At 36.4% G+C, this 17,652-nt stretch overlaps 1 protein-coding gene across 2 annotated transcripts in view; it reads right to left on the bottom strand.

Annotated features, from left to right (window-relative positions):
* Window positions 1-17,652, bottom strand: part of IQCM (IQ motif containing M) — a 503,262-nt gene that overhangs the window by 137,477 nt on the left and 348,133 nt on the right. For both annotated transcript variants that reach the window (XR_013336742.1, XM_077770736.1), the window contains exon 12: window positions 11,332-11,493. Coding sequence is in view for 1 of the 2 variants with exons in the window: in XM_077770736.1 (XP_077626862.1) it covers window positions 11,332-11,493 (162 nt within the window). In the remaining variant the exon portion in view is untranslated. The remainder of the gene's footprint in view (window positions 1-11,331; window positions 11,494-17,652) is intronic.

Genomic DNA, 17,652 nt, shown 5'->3' on the forward strand with positions numbered 1-17,652 from the left:
CCTATACGTGCAAACATATGATATTTGTCCTTCTCTGCCTGACTTATTTCGCTCAGCATAACACCCTCAAGGTCCATCCATGTTGCTACACATGGCCAGATTTCATTGTTTCTCATTGCCATGTAGTATTCCATGGTATAGATAAACCACATCTTCTTGATCCATTCGTCCGTTGATGGACACTTAGGCTCTTTCCATGTTTTAGCTATTGTTGAGAGTGCTGCTATGAACATTGGGGTACATGTGCTCCTATGCATCAGCATTTCTGTATCCCTTGGGTAAATTCCTAGCAGTGCTATTGCTGGGTCATAGGGGAGTTCTATTGTTAGTTTCCTGAGGAACCTCCACACTGTTTTCCAGAGGGGCTGTACCAGTTTACCTTCCCACCAACAGTGTAGCAGGGTGCCCGTTTCTCCACATCCTCATCAGCATCTAGAGTTCTCTGATTTGCTCATTTTAGCCACTCTGACTGGCGTGAGGTGGTATCTCAGTGTGGTTTTGATTTGTATTTCCCTGATGAGGAGGGATACTGAACATTGTTTCATGTGTCTGTTGGCCATCTGGATGTCCTTTTTGGAGAAGTGTCTATTCATATCTTCTGCCCATATCTTTACTGGGTTGTTTGTTTTCTGGTGTGGAGTTTGGTGAGTTCCTTATAGATTTTGGATATTAACCCTTTATCTGATATGTCATTTGCAACTATCTTTTCCCATTCCGTTGGTTGCCTGTTAGTTTTGTGGGTTGTTTCCTTTGCTGTGCAGAAGCTTTTAATCTTGATGAGGTCCCAATCGTTTATTTTTGCTCTTGATTCCCTTGCTTCAAAACACATTTTCATATACCATCTTTCCTTTTATCTTTTCTCATACATCATATGTATAATAAGGTAAATTTTAAAATATTTGTTATATAAAGTAGGTGCTAGGTCTAATAAAGTTGAGATCCATTACTCTAGGAGAAATTCTCTCAAACAAGAATATGCTGTCTCTGGTGTTTGAAGTAACATTACATGGGTATTGAGTGAGACTCTCTCCTATGAGCTTTAATATATTTCCTTTGTTATATCAATTTTGACTGACTAGAAACACTTATGCAAACTTTCAAATTCTTAATTGCATTCTGAAGTTGAATTCATTACCTGAAATACTCTTTAAGAACTTAATCTAATCTCTAATTTTATATATTACTGATATATTGAAAATATGTACTTATTACCTAAAATATGCATTAACATATGAGGAGAGATTGTGTATGTGTGTGTGTGTGTGTGTTGTGTGTTATGTAGTCATAAACTACATTAACTAAATCTGTTAACTAAATCTAAGAGTGTATGGGCTTAAACTTCTAAGAGGTGGTTTTATTACACTTGGCATTATATACTATGTCACCAATTTTTAGGCTTTATAAAACCACTGTCTTAGATAGGCTCGTGTTAGGTTGTGCAGGAATACTTTTAAAAAGGGGGTGGAATTTCTTTAAACACACAACTGAAGAGAATGGATCTTTCCCATGTTCTTCCCTTCACCTATAACACTTTCTCCTATTCTCTACTTAGTAACTGTAACCTATGCTATAAGAACAACTCATATATCATCATCTTTATAAAATCATCTCTCATACTACCAGATGTAGTCATTCCCATCTCTTAGGCTCACAATTATACTTAATTGCTTGTCTTATTTCAATTAGCATGAAATCTTGATTTTTTTTCTTTATGTGCTTATTTATGGAGAATAACATGTCCTCATACTTTTAAGAAAAGCTGAACGGTTCTATAACTATGGTAGTAAGTTAATACTACAACTTATTTTTTTTTTAATGTTTTTTTTTTTTATTTTTATTTCTAGGAGAGAGAGAGACAGCATGAACAGGGGAGGGTCAGAGAGAGAGGGAGTCACAGACTGAAACAGGCTCCAGGCTCTGAGCTGGCAGTCAGCACAGAGCCGGACGCGGGGCTCGAACCCACGAACCGCGAGATCATGACCTAAGCGAAAGTCGGACGCTTAACCGACTAAGCCACCCAGGTGCCCCATACTACAACTTATTTTAAACCTCTTTTAACCAATCTATTATAGTTCTTTAGCTATGGTGGCAAGTAATGCCCAGAACAAGTTTTAAACCTATTTTACCAATCAGTGATAGCTCAATTCAGGAAACATGCTTCTGAAAACCAACCAATAGGTGAGAGATACTACTCTGAAATCTAACTAATGAGCAAAAGTCCCTCTCTAGTAACACATGTTTGAAGGCCAGTCAATTGGCAACTCAGTCATTCTTGAGGAACCATACCCTAAATCTGTTTATTTTTTTTAAGTTTATTTATTTATTTTGAGAGAGAGAAAGAGTGCAAGCAAGGGGAGGGGCACAGAGAGGGAGAGAGAATCTTAAGCAGGCTCCACACTGTCAGTGAAAAGCCCAATGTGGGGCTCAAACCCACAAACCATGACCTGAGCAGAAATCAAGAATCAGACATTTAACCAACTGAGCCACCAGGCACCCCCACCCTAAATCCTCTGTTATTCTACTTCCACTGCTAAAAGCCACTAATCACAAACTTGCATGTTGTGTAACAACTTAACCCTAAGTTAGAAGGTTAAAATAACATTTATCTCACATAGTTTCTGAGAGCTAAGGATATGGAGTGGATTTTTTAGGTCGGTCCAGCCAGGGTCTCTCATGGGGTTAGTCATCTGAAGGACTGATGGGGTAGAGGCTCCACTTCCATGTTCCATTACTCACACAGACCTCAGTTCCTCACTGGTTGTAGGCAGATGCCCCTCAGTTCATTAGCACAAAGACCTCTCAACAAGTCTGCTTAAGACTTCTATCAGATGGCAGCTAGTGTGACACCTAAATCTAACTGATTCCATTTTAGAAAAAGCCTCCATCTTGAGAGTGAACTAGGCCCAAAACCAGTCTCAGGTTCTGCCCTTAGTTACTCCCCAGGCAACAGCAACAGCCAATCAGTTTAAAAGAGGTGCCTATGTCCCAAGACTTTCCAGTTGGGAGTTTGCGGTCAGGCCAGATGGGCCGAACCAATTGGGTGCTGACAAGACAGCCTGTACCTATCAGGAGGCTGCCAAGCTGGAACGCCCCAAATTCCACTGTAATCACAATAAAAAAGCCCTGTGATCACGAGTTCTGGGCTCCATACCATCACCACTGTGTCCGGGTGCATTGGAGTCCCTGCTCGAGCTTGTAATAAAGACCCTTTTGTACTTGCATCGGTGTCGGCTCCTTGGTGGTCTCTGGGGACTCGCGAATTGGGCATAACACTAGCTTTCCTCAGAGAAGCTTAACTAAGAGAAGACAGGAGCCACAAATTCTTTTATGAACTGGCTCAGAGGTAAAATACCATCACTTTTTTTTGGTATTCTTTGTTGATAACAAAGACTAACCCCAATATAGTATGTGTATTTCCACAAAAGCATGAATACTAGGAGGCACAGATCATTGGGTCCATCTTCGAAGCTAGCTACCACTCTCTACCCAAACCGTATATAATATCAATAGTCTGCTTTACCCAGAAAGACTGTTTAGCCAGCATAACCCTCACTTACTTAGATGTACAACAAACTGAGCTTGGAGTTTTTATTTTAGATATTAACTGTTGCTGTCATCTTTTGTCATTTAGGCAGGTTTTGCCAAGATTTTTTTTTTTGAAGATCCTCATTTGGTAGCATTTTGTTTGACCCATAGACCAATATAAGTGCTTACGACGACTGACAGGGACAAAACACTCTGATGGTGCTTTGGATCTGCCAGAATCTGAACACATCTAAGGCAGGGATTAGGCTTAAATTATTTTTCAAACTTCATTGCCAAGAACATAGTTGACATTCAGTTCATGTATGTTGAATAAATGGATGCAGAATTCAGACATTAATCCTACAATTTTCATTTTAAAAAGTTAAGAGGTACTGAGTGGTAGATTACTGTAAATATGAAACTCACATTGCCTTTAGCTTATAGATCTAATGCCACATCTTAATGTCTTTCTCAAATGTTTCCACCCTGATGGATGAAACTGGGTTTTGAGAGAGTGGGATACATATCTCTGATTTGACCAATGAAATCTAAGAAAAAATGGAATTCTCATAGAACACATTCATTCTATTAAATGAACAAGACTTCATTCATCATCCTAAAGAATTTGTAATAACTTGACAATAGTTGAAAAATTTTCACCAGATACAATACAGCATTAATATTTATCTTTCCATGGAAAATTTCTGTGAATATACTGAATGTTGAAAGTTTTAACCAACTGAACCATCATCTAAAAATAAAATACCACTGTTCCACCAACAATTACCCAGATGAAACATAGTCACATAATTTCCCCCTTAACAAAGAAAATCAAAGGGACATTAAAAAATATGAAAGTTGAGGCTACTGACAGCTTATAGTTGGTAAAAAGAGAGATTGACAACTACTTTACAAGCATAATTGAATATAAAATATAGTTTTTAGTGATATTATTCTTCTCAAACAACTGGGTAACCCATAGGCTAAGCAAGACACTGAACTAACCATAGTTTGTTTAAATGTATCCAAACTATAATAGACCATTTCCTGTACTTAAGCATATATAAGTGATATAAAATATATGAAGCTCCTTTCAAATCAGGATTTATTTGACTTTTTCATTTTTTAATAATTAATCTTACAGAATACTCCAAAGAACAAGTTCAAAACTCAAAGTGGTTTTAACAAGAGTATAAATGTCTATATCTTAATAAGCTAATGATAATCAGGACAAGTCAGGATAACAAGCTTATAAGGCAAAATAAAGTATGCAAATATTAATGGTCATAAGAAAATATGGCAAAAAAAGTAAAGAATAATGATGGATAGAAATCTCCAAATGCTGAGATTTGTATTTTAAAAGTTTAAGACAAGTGCCTATTTTTGTCTTATTTTATTTTTCCCTATATTCATTTGCTTTGTTTCTTAAGTTCCACATATAAGTTAAATATGAGACTCTTAACCATAGAGAACAAACTGAGGGTTGCTGGAGGGAAGATGGGTGGAGAAAGGGCTATATGGGTGATGGGCATTAAGGAGGGCACTTGTTGTCATGAGCACTGTGTTTATATGTAAGTGATGAATCACTGAGCTCTACTCATGAAATCAATACTGTACTATATGTTAACTAACTTGAATTTCAATAAAATCTTGGAAGAAGAAAAAAAGTTTAAAACAAGTGCAAAAATATAAGCAGAACATGTGGTAGCTGGATTATATTCACAATAAATTAGATATATGGGATTATCATATCTTCTTCTGAATTCCATCACTTAAAAGAAATGAGAAAATTTGGAAATGTTTAGAGAGAAGAGCCAAAAGACATTAAGGATTAGAAAGAGGGCTTCTGAGGAATATTTTTAAAGGTCTATTATATGGCACAAAAACAGACATATAGACCAATGGGACAGAATAGAGAACTCAGAATTGGACCCACAAATATATGGCCAACTACTATTTGACAAAGCAGGAAAGAGTATCCAATGGAAAAAAGACAGTCTCTTTAGCAGATGGTGCTGGGAGAACTGGACAGCAACGTGCAAAAGAATGAAACTGGACCAACTTTCTTACACCATACACAAAAATAAACTCAAAATGGATAAAGGACCTGAATGTGAGACAGGAAACTATCAAAACTCTAGAGAAGAAAGTAGGAAACAACCTCTTTGACCTCAACCGCAGCAATTTCTTACTTGACACATCCCCAAAGGCAAGGGAATCAAGAGCAAAAATGAACTATTGGGACCTCATCAAGATAAAAAGCTTCTGCACGGCAAAGGAAATAATCAATACAACTAATAGGCAACTGACAGAATGGGAAAAGACAGTTGCAAATGATATATCAGATAAAGGGCTAGTATACAAAATCTATAAGGAACTCACCAAATTCCACATCCGAAAAACAAATAATCCATTGAGGAAATGGGCAGAAGACATGAACAGACACTTCTCCAAAGAGGACATTCTGATGGCCAACAGACACATGAAATGATGCTCAGCGTCACTCATCATTAAAGAAATACAAATCACAACCACACTGATACCACCTCACACCAGTCGCAGTGCCTAAAATGAACAAATCAGGAGACTCTAAATACTGGTGAGGATGTGGAAAAATGGGAACCCTCCTACACTGTTGGTGGGAATACAAACTGGTGCAGCTCTTCTGGAAAACTGTGTGGAGGTTCATCAAAAAAAATAACAATAGAACTCCCTTATGACCCAGTAATAGCACTGCTAAGAATTTACCCCAGGTATACAGGAGTGATGATGCATAGGGGCACATGTACCTCGATGTTCTCAACAATAGCCAATCATGGAAAAAGCCTAAACGTCCATCAACGGACAAATGGATCAAGAAGATGTGGTTTATCTATACAATGGAATACTACATGGCAATGAGAAAGAATGAAATCAGGCCATGTGTAGCAACATGGATGGAACTTGAGGGTGTTATGCTGAGCGAAATAAGTCAGGCAGAGAAGGACAGATACTCTATGATTTCACTTATAAGTGGAACAGGAGAAACTTAACAGAGGACCATCGGGGAGGAGAAGGTGAAAAAATAGTTGAAGAGAGGGAGGGAGCAAAACCATGAGAGACTCTTGAATGCTGAGAACAAACTGAGGACTGATGGGGGTGGGGCAGAGGGGAAGGGGGTTGATGGACATGGAGGAGGGCACTTGTGGGATGAGCACTGGGTGTTATATGGAAACCAACTTGACAATAAACTACGAAAGAAAAAAAAAAGACACCTTGAAAAATAAAAATAAAGGCCTATTAGAAAAAAAGAAAGATTCTTATTAATCTATGCATAGACTTAATTTTGTGGACTGAGAAAAAGTTTCAACTGCAAAGAAGCATGTGTAAAAAGAGAAAGTTGTATGTTGCAGAGTAGAAAGTTCTGAGAGAGATCATCATCAAAAATCAGACCTGTCAAGGACAATTATGTAATTGCCAGAGTCTAAAGATGGGATTCTCATTTGGCTAATACACATCAGGTCTTGCCTGAGGCAGTGGAATAACCTGAACAGCATGAAGAGATATCTTGTACTTTTATAATGGGTAAGAAAACAGTGATTAGGCTGGGAAATCAGTTCCAGCATTAATTATATAACTTAAATAACCATATGTTATAGGGGTAAGTAAAATGTACTATATGAAGGGCTGGAAATGATATATGGAGAAGAAGTAGTAGAACTAAAAGTCTTTGCTCATTACGCAGGATCTGAGCTAATTAGAAGCCTTACATTAATATAATAATATGATTAAGTTAAGAATGCACCATTGGTTTGAAAACGTAATTTAATCATTCATTTGTATGCTCTAAATGATTGTCTTGAGAGGTAATGGCTAACCTACTCCTTTCAAGGTATTCCCATTAGAATTCCAGGAGTTCCTTAATATAATCTACACCTTCCAGGCTGAGAACCCACCAAAGTCACAAAAGCTAATGCAGGTGAGAAACAAGTTCAGTGTGTCTGTGACAGGCCAGAAGACCAGGGAGACTCAAGGGCAGACAACTCTTAAGGAAAGATAACAAAAGACACATGAAAAGACCAGCCTTCCAAAAGGCTTGTTAAACTCATTTTCTGAAAATAAGTTTGACAAAACATATGTTCCTGAAGAAAAATTTAAAGCCTTTTTTTTTATTTCATGGATCTAAAATTATAAAATTATGATTCAGAAGAAATACTGTGTGTATTTAAGCGATTTGAAGTTATGACTTATGCTCTATTCTAGTGACATTCAAACCACTATGATGGGGATTATGGGATATAAAAACATGGATATAATGAATATTTTTAGAGTATGTATGGTCCTAATACTATATAATTTGTCAGCAACCATACCATTTATAGTCATTCACTAACTCTATTAACTACTCCTCAGTTCTTGCTCATGATGCTTCCCTAAATCTACAGAGTGAAGTCAATAAACAGGAGTGCCTACACTGTGGATTACTATTAATGTTGGGACACATAATAAATTCCCAGAGCTATCTTCCCTAAAATGTTTCTAGTGGAGCAGATACCGAGTTTAGAAAGTGCTTCTGTAATACACTAATCTTTGTCAAGGCAAATGCTGGAAACTATTTTCTCTATCAATTTAATAACAACTGTAATTCAAAAGGATGCAAGACCTTGGTCACTGACTAAAAAGGGAAAAGATAAGCATAAAACTTCAGAAGATAGAGTCTTTAACTTACAAAATAATGCCTTTTGCATGTTTTCTTTATGTTTGTTTTATTTGCACCAAATGTTCACAAATGGGCTATAAACAATGAACACAAATCTTTTGGAATGTATGGGTTACACTGTGGTAATGTTCAGGAGGAAAACAGCAAAGAGAAGATAAATTGCAACAGGATCTTGATACATGTTATAAAGCCTGAAGCCCTCAATTTTCTTTTTCATAATTTTCCTTCTTTTTCCTTTTTCATAATTTTCCTTCTTTTTCCCTCCTCTTCTTCCCCTGTATTATCCATCAGAACAAGGCACTTAAATATACCATGATATACACTAGCCCAATGATACTGTACTAAATCTGTGGCTCTCTATAGATAAGTCCTAAAATGCTGAATTGAAAACTTAAAGAGAAATAATTTCTCAAAAGTATTACCAAAATACAAATTTCACTATCTTGGTTCTTTACATTTATGTTTTCAACTTTATTATAGTTTTATTGAAGTATAAATGAAAACTGCACATATTTAAAGTATACAATTTGATGAATCTGACATATGTATACATACATGGAACTACCACCATGGTAAAGATAATAAACATTGCCATCATCCCCAAATTTTGTAACCCATTATATCTCACTTCCACTCCCCAACCCGATCCCAGGTAAACACAGATCTGCTCTGTCATAAGGTTTAGTTTTATCTAGACTTTAAAATGAACTCACACTCTTGTCCTCTTTTTTCGGATCTGGTTTCTTTTACTCAGCATAGTTCTTTTCAGATTCAGCCATGTCATTACATATATCAATATTGTCAATAGTTCTTTTATATTGCTGAGTAGTATTCTGCTTGGATATATCACAATTTGTTTAGCCTTTATCCTATAGATAGGCATTTGAATTGTTTCTACTTTGAGTCTTTTAAGGAAAAAGGGACCTATGTATATTCATGTACAAGTCTATTATGGATGTATACATTCTTTCAGTTTGGATATCTAGGAGTGGTATTGTTGGGTCATAAAACGGGTTTATATTTAACTTTTTAAGAAAACACCAAATTATTTTGCAAAGTGTTCTTACCACTTTACATTTGCACTGGCAGAATATTAATGATAAAGTTGCTACACATGCTTGTCAAAACTGGGTGTGTTCAGTCGTTTTAATTTTAGTCATTCTAGTAAGTGTGTAGTGGTATCGCATTGTGTTTCAATTTACATTTCCCTAATGAGTAATAATGATGCAATCTTTTTTGGACTTGTCTGTCATTCACATAAATCCTTTTCTCTTTTTATTTTGTATTTATTTATAAAATTTTATTTACAGTAAAGTTCACTCTTTTGGGATACAGTTCATTTTGACTAATTTTTAGAGTCACATGACAACTATCATGATCAAGAGACAGAACAATTCCATCACCCTATGAACTCCCTCATGCTGCCTCTTTGTGATAAAATCCTCCCATCAGCGGTAAGCCCTGGAAATCACAGGACTGATCTCTGTCCTATAGTTTCACTTTTTCCAAAGTGTCATTTAAATAGAATTTATATATATCCTATGAATTTCACTTCTTTCACTTAACATGATGCATATGAAATTCCTGTTGTGTGTATCAATATTTCTTTCCCTTTTATAACAGAAAAATGTTTCATTGTGTAGATGTAACAAATTTCATTTACCAACTCACCAGCTGGAGAACATTTATGTTGTTTCCAGTTTTTGGCAATTATGACTAAAGCAACTATATACACTTATGTATAGGTTTTTGGTAAACAAATACTGTTATTTCTCTTGGGTAATTACCCCAGAGTGAGGTGGCTGGCTTATAGTTAAAATAATGTAACTTTATAAGAAAGTATCAAAATATTCAGAAATTGATTATATCATCTTACATTTCTACCAGCAATAAATAAGTGTTTCAGTTGCTCTACATCCTTACCAGACTTGGCACTGTCATATTTTCAAATTTAATTTTAGTCTTTCTGATAGGTGAGGATTCTCATTATGACTTCAATTTGTATTTCCCTAGTGACTAATGATGTTGATCATCTTATATAGAACTTAAAGAGAAATCATTTCACATGCTTATTTGCCATCTAGATATCTTCTTAGTCTATTTGGTTTACCCAAAATACAAATGTAATAATAGAAGAGTAGTCTTTTCAACAAATAGTGCTAGCACAGTTGGATAAAACCATGTTAAATTTAAGAAAGAAAAAAAATATAACTTTAACTTATGCCTTGAGCCAAGTAAAAAAAAAAAAAAAAAACCTCAAAACAGATTATACACTGGAATACAAAACCCAAAGGTATAAAATTTCCATAAGAAAACCTTGAGACCAGAAGTCTGAGCAATATTTCTTGGCTATCACAATAAAAACATAAAGAATACAGTGGTAAACTGGATTTCATCAAAATTAAAAACTTCTCTTCAAACCATATTATTAAAAGATAGAAAAGACAAGACACAGACTAGGAGAAAGTATTTTCAAAGACTATATCTTAAAGGATTTATATTCAAAATATCTAAGGGACTTTCAACACTCAGTAAGAAAGGATCTATTATAAAAGGGTCAAAAATTTCAACAGTTGGCCGACGATGATATCCAATGACGAATACATAAAAACATGCTAAATATCATGATCCCCTGGAAAAATGAAAACCACAACAGAATACTAATATCTCTCTATTAGGATGGCTAACATGTAAACAACCAATTATACCAAGTACTGATGTAGCTGTGGAGCAAATGCAATTCTGAAGTCTCTCCTGCAGGGAATACCAAATGATAGAACTACTTTGGAAAAGAGTTTGGTTAAGAGAACTGCTAGCATAGGTGAACAAACGTTCACAGTAACTTTCTGTAGAGTATCACATTTTGGAAAGCAACACAAATGTCCATCATCAGGTGAATGAATAATCACAGTGTGTTTCCACTATTCTAGAGGAGGGACCAATGTGTAATGTAACCACTTTTTAAACTGCAGGAATAATACTTGAGAACTAAAATGAATATTGCATAGGGCCTAGATATTACCCTACATCATCTAAGTGACAAATAAGAGTTAGATAAAGGGTCATTTCTTCTATATTATAAAAAAAAATAAGATTCAGCATCTTACCTATATATTTATATCCTTCTTCTCCATTTACTATGGGTCTCAGCCAAGTTGACCTAAGTCGTATATTTTTATGCACATGGGCACCTTGAGGGGGATAGAGCGTAAATAACATTTCAATAGCATTGTACTTCTTGAGGAGTTGAGAATATCTGTCATGGTCTTCTGTAAAAAAAAAAAAAAGAATATTAAATTTTTTGAAATCTTAGACATTTTTATGAAATGTCTAATGTATTTTTAAAAGATGCAACTTAAAAACTATTTAATAATTTGCATGCTAATGGTTATGTTGACAACTGGGTTTTCTTTAGCCAGAGGTACTTCACCAACAATCTTACTATGCAGATAATTCCTAGCAAAAATTAAGGAGTAAGGGATTTACTAATATCATCTTTAAACTTTATCACTTTAAAGTAGTATTATTAATAGATATGGAAAAAAGTAACCAATGAATAGTATTTAAATTATACATAACCATATATATTTGTAATTGCTATTAAACAATGAAATCAGATTCATCTGACAAAACTGTTGACTAAATGTAGAGTTCCCTAAAGTGGAATGACTGAATTAATATTCCTAGACTATGGTCTTTAAGAAAATATAGTGACTTGTATACAAATGTTTATTTTTTTTTTAATGCTTATTTATTTTTGAGAGCTAGAGAGCGTAGAAGTGAGGGAGGGGCAGAGAGAGAAGGAGACACAGAATCTAAAGCAGGCTCCAGGCTCTGAGCTGTCAGCACAGAGTCTGATGTGGGGCTCGAACCCACAAACGGTGAGATCATGATCTGGGCCAAAGTTGGACATTTAACCGACTGAGCCACCTAGGTGCCCCATACAAATATTCACATACCACTTATTGTATGGAAGGAACTGTTCCAAGTTCTTTTAAACACTAATACATTTAATTTTCATAAAAATTATCTATAAGGCATATCATATTATTTTAAAAATGGAAATAATGAAGAATTTGAGAAGCAGAGAAATTAAGTAACTTGCCTAAATCTTGCAGTCTGTAAATGATGCAGATAGGCTTTGGATTATCTAAGGAAGCTCTGATTTGCAAACATGATTGTCAACCAAACATAATGTGCATTAACTAGTAGATGAGAAAACTCGAATCCAAAAATAATTGGAATTGTAGAGTGAAAATCTTTGGCTATGGACCCTGGACCTCCAGTTTGTAACTTCAGTTTTTGGTTGATAAACCAGTGTCTAAAATTCAATAAGACAATCTCCTGAGCAATGCATTCAAAGTGACCCTACCTAGAAACATCTCAAAGGAAAGAGAAATACTGATACAAATCTTCATTTATAACCCAGTTACTTTTATTTTCTTTCCTTCCTAATTTCCTTCCTTTCTTTTTATATCTCTTTATTTTGTTAAATAGCATATTTTGTGGTATAGTAAGTATAAGACAATATGACATAATGCTTGAATGATTAAGAAATTAGATTTGTTGGTGAGCAGTGTGCCAGGTATCAATCTATTGCCTCACTCCTAATCCAACTCTCACTGTCCTGCTTCTGAGATGAGAGCACTTCTTCGCCATAAGGCACAATTTTATGCGTCTTCCATAAAAAGCAAAGAAGGGAACTAGAAGATGAAGGGGCTCTTTCTGGTTCTGGGTACTTCTGTCTGCAAGCCCCAGCAGTGCACAGGGGCTACCACTGTAGGGCACTTTCCAGGTTGTGTCTCCTGGAACACCCCACACACATACACTGGGAGGTTCCAGCCAAGTTCCAGGTTGCAGCACCTTCCCATAAATGGTTTCCCAGTGTGTTCCACAGTGTGACACCTTCCTATGGACAGCTCCACGAGAACCCCAGAAAATGCCCTCCCTGTGAGTTCCCCTAGAGTCAGTGAACTTATTTATCATTCACTGGGCCAAAGCTATGCCTTCTCCAAGAATATGTGGCTTCTGGGAGGTGGGGGTGGAGTGGAGGTAGAAGTTCTTCTTTAAAATTGGTTCTTTCCTTAGGTGCTCTGCTTCAGACCTGGAGTACCAGCCACTCCCTATATCTGCTCTCAATTCTTTAGAGTTCCTTTTATGCATTAGTAGCACATCATAGTAAATAATTCTTTACATTAAACTCTTCCTGCTCAAATTACTGTGTAGCTTCTATTTCTTAATTGGACCCTGGCTGATACAGACAGACCTGGGCTCTACTTCTCAAGTCATCATTAACAACTGTGAAATATTAGACAAATCAGTTTATCTTCAGGTGAGAATATTGACCTCATAAAATTGTTAGGACAATGCTAACACTTAAGTGATATAAGATATACCATATGGTACCATGTCTATATGTACTAGATGAATATGTTACCATTTTTCATCTACAATTATTTCAATAATAATAGAAATGAAAGACTCAGAAAATAATAAATAATATGTTATTGCATCTTTCCATTATACACATCTTAGGGACTTCTACACCTCCTTTTAAAAGGGAAAGTTCAAAATTGTTCCCTTGCAACTAACAAACAAACAAAACAAAGAAATGAAAACCCAGACATCCTCACATATGTGAACAGATTACATGTAGCTTCAGAATTCTATAGGTGATATATATATATATCTGTCAACACCTGCCAAAATCATCTGTCAACAGAAGAAAGGAGGCTGGAACTATTATAAAAGCTGTGCTGAGGAGTGAACCTGCCGTACTTTTTTGCTCATACTTCTTCAATAAGTTGGAGGGAGGGTGCAGTGTTTGGGTCACTCAGTAGGTAAAGTGTCTGACTTCAGCTTCAAGTCATGATCTCATGGTTCATGAGTTCTAGCCCCACACTGGGGTTTGTACTGACAGCTCAGAGCTTGAAGCCTGGAGCTGCACTGGATTCTGTGTCTCTGTCTCTCTGCCCCTCCCCCCACTCATGCTCTCTCTCTCTCTTTCTCTCTCTCTCTCTCAAAAATAAACATAAAAAAAATAAGTTGAGTGGGGGGCTCTTCATGCTAGAGAGGACTTCAAAAGTTGTAAGGGAGTCTAAGGAGGCAGCATTACGTCATGAGAAATCACATAGCTAAATAAAACACAAGACTGAAATTTTCCATGACACACAAAATAAGGAAACAAAATAGATCAGAATTTCTCTCTTTGAAACCATAAAGAAAATGAAAGTAGGAAAGACTAGCAATAATAGAAGTTATTTAGTGTAAAACATTGGAACTGCACTTAAGGGTTCTCCCCTCCTTGACATTTATATCTTTCTAACTCCTTTAGCTTAAAAAAGATGTTTGATAGGATTATGCTTATTGGTTTTAATAAAGCACTATATTTTCCATAAAACCAATGTTTTCATTTCAGACAAAATAAAATGCCTACACTAAAATCTCTGTAGTGGTAAATGTAAAACTACAACTTTTTCTTTTTGGCTTAGCTCAGAGTCCTGCTAATGTCACCATTTACCAACAGGTAATACAAATGATGATTTCTGAATGACTACCTTCCTTCATAACATCAAAGTTGATTACAGATAAGCATTTTTAGTTTTAGAAAACACATGGTTTATAAAACATGATCTCATTTTATTACATATGTCAACACAAGATAAAATTAGGAACCTAACTTTTGTTGCAGATATTGATGATTTTTGTAATTTATGGGGGACCTTCCTTTGAATGCACTGCTAAGCCAATATTGTCATATTGGATTCAGATATAGTAGTACTGTTCTCAGAACTCAGAGTAAGAGCTTTTCCTTCCTCCTTCCTCTCCATGCCACATGTGAAATCTGAAGATCTTCAATACATGTATCATAGTCTGGTTCTGTGGCAAAAGCCCACACAAAATTTCCAGAATTCTCTATTGCTCCCAGGCCACCAATTAGTTAATCATCTTCATTAGAGGGAGCAGTGGTTGACAGCAGAGGTTCTGGGGCAGCACGGCTTGAGTGTGACTCTGGATCGGCGATTTATGAGCTATGTTATCTGAGGTAAGTTAGTTAACTTTTCTCCAGCTCAGTATCATTGGTAAAGCTGTCCACATGATAATGTTGTTATGAGGACTACAGGGGTTAACATACGGAAAGTCTTTAGAATAACATCTAGTCTTTAGAAGTAACACCTGGTTTGTAGCCAGTATTATTTAAGCATTAGTTATTACTATTATTATGATGTGTTCCATTTAACAGATACCGATACAGCCTCTGTCTTATTTAGGTAATGATGGCAGTTTCCCATCTCTTCCTCCATCTTGCTTGTTTGTGGGTGGGTGGAAAAGAGATCAGTTGTATTGAAGCTATTGCCCTTTTTGGTCACTCTTACACTGGTTTGGATGCTCTAAGGGTTGGTGGTTCCTATTTGGATATGGATTGGAAGTTTTTGTTACTTGGTCACTTGTGGGCTACTAATTGGTGTGGTGGTGGTAACAATATTTTGATAGATCTAAGACATTACAAATGTTGAGGGCCCTATCAATCTATATACCACTAAGAAATACAAAGGACTAGAAATTTATCTGTGGCATAGCATCGATTATAAGACATAGCTTAATTTCAGTAACATTAAAATATGAAAGTATACATCTTAGAGTTAAAAAAATGTGGCAAAATCAAGATACTGGTACAGTTGCCTAAATGAGAACTCCACTTAGCTAACAAATAGGCATCTCAAAGTCTATGCACCAAAACCTATCCTGTGTCAAGGTTACCTGTCTTGGAAAATAGCATCTATCTAATGGTAAAGTCTAGAGAAAACTATCACCTATATTGACACCAACAATTTAGTTTCCTAAATAGTAGTCTTGGTCCTTCCAATCTTATGTCTAAACAGCAGCCACAATAATATTTTAAAAATGTATTTTTTATACTTTTTCCTATTCGTTGGTTTCCTGATGCTCTTAAATAATGTTGGCCCTTTACTAAGTCCTAAAAGATTCTGAACATTCTGGCCCCTGCCACCTCCTCCATTTCTAACAACCTTGGCCCTCTTTCAATTCCATAAATACACCTTGCTTCCTCCTGCTAAAGAACCTTTGCATAAGATGCTGTGTCTGCCTAACATATCCCCTCTCCTTCCCTCCATTACTTCAGTAACTTCTACACCATCTCATGTCTCTCTCCAGAATCTCCTCTGACTCTCACCAAAGTAGACCAAGCCTCTGCATTATAAGATCACAGAGTATTGTTCTCTGTAGTTTTTCTCTATTATACTTACTGAAGTTTGTAATTTTATTATTTATATTATTAGATTAAAATCTGTGTCCCTTACAAGACTATTAGCTTCAGTCAGGCAAGGTCCATGACTGCTTGCTAACCTACTCACACTGTATCACCCATCACCAAGGAGTGCCTGATATTTACAAATGGTCAGTAAAAGGCTTTTTAATGAAATGAATAAAACAGTAACTGATTGTATTTCGTGGGTGCAAAGTAGGTTATATATGCTAGCTAACTGAATCCTAAAGGCAGATATATTAATCTGCTTACAACCCTGTGAATTTCATCTTACCACACTCATATCAAATCTTTTTTTGTAAATGTTTATTTTTCAAAGAGAGAGAAAACGCACACACACAAGTAGGGAGGGGCAGAGAGAGAAGGGACAGAGGATCCAGAGTGGGCTCTGTGCTGACAGCATGGAACCCAATGTGGGGCTCCAACTCGCAAGCCACAACATTATGACTTGAGTTGAAGCCCAATGCTCAACTGCCTGAGCCACCCAGGTGCCCCTCAAATCTTAAGATACTGAGACAGAGGGAGTTTGCAGAGCATTCTCCTGGCTTCACAGCTAGTAAATAGTGAAGCCAGCATCTACTTTTAATTCTGTCTCACTTCAAAGCTTGTGCTTTTAACGAGGATGCCAAACTGTTTTAAACAAAGGGTTCTGGGTGTCATATGACTGTCACTGGCCTCCAGAGTTGCTAGTCACCTAGTGGCCTCTCCCCTTGAAGTTTTCTTCCCATCTTTCTAACTGTTGAGCTGTCCCAACATACTCAGCACCATGGTTTCTCTCACAGAGGTAGCTCACAGCTCTTTCCAGGAAGTGGCCTGACGCTCATCTTCTCACAAGAATTTATTTTGTAGAGGATACTGATGATCTCTCAGACCAACATCACTATTCATCAACTGATTAAAACCCTCTTTGTTTGCTAAGGATGCAAACTAGCATAAAATCCCAGTGTGACCCCTTTAGCCTCTTTCAGTTTTCCCCTGCCTCTCATATAAGTGAGGTTTGTTATGTTCGATATTTGTAGTAGATGTGAATTTTCAGAGACCCCCTCAAAGGTCCCTTCCCTTCCTCACCCAAACAGAGCACTGCATTATTGACAGTTCATTGCTTCCCTCCTGCAAATCCTGAATCTGAACACTTAAGGCA

Source organism: Crocuta crocuta, unplaced genomic scaffold (genome assembly GCF_008692635.1).
Source record: "Crocuta crocuta isolate KB4526 unplaced genomic scaffold, BGI_CrCroc_1.0 scaffold345, whole genome shotgun sequence".
Lineage (NCBI taxonomy): Eukaryota > Metazoa > Chordata > Mammalia > Carnivora > Hyaenidae > Crocuta > Crocuta crocuta.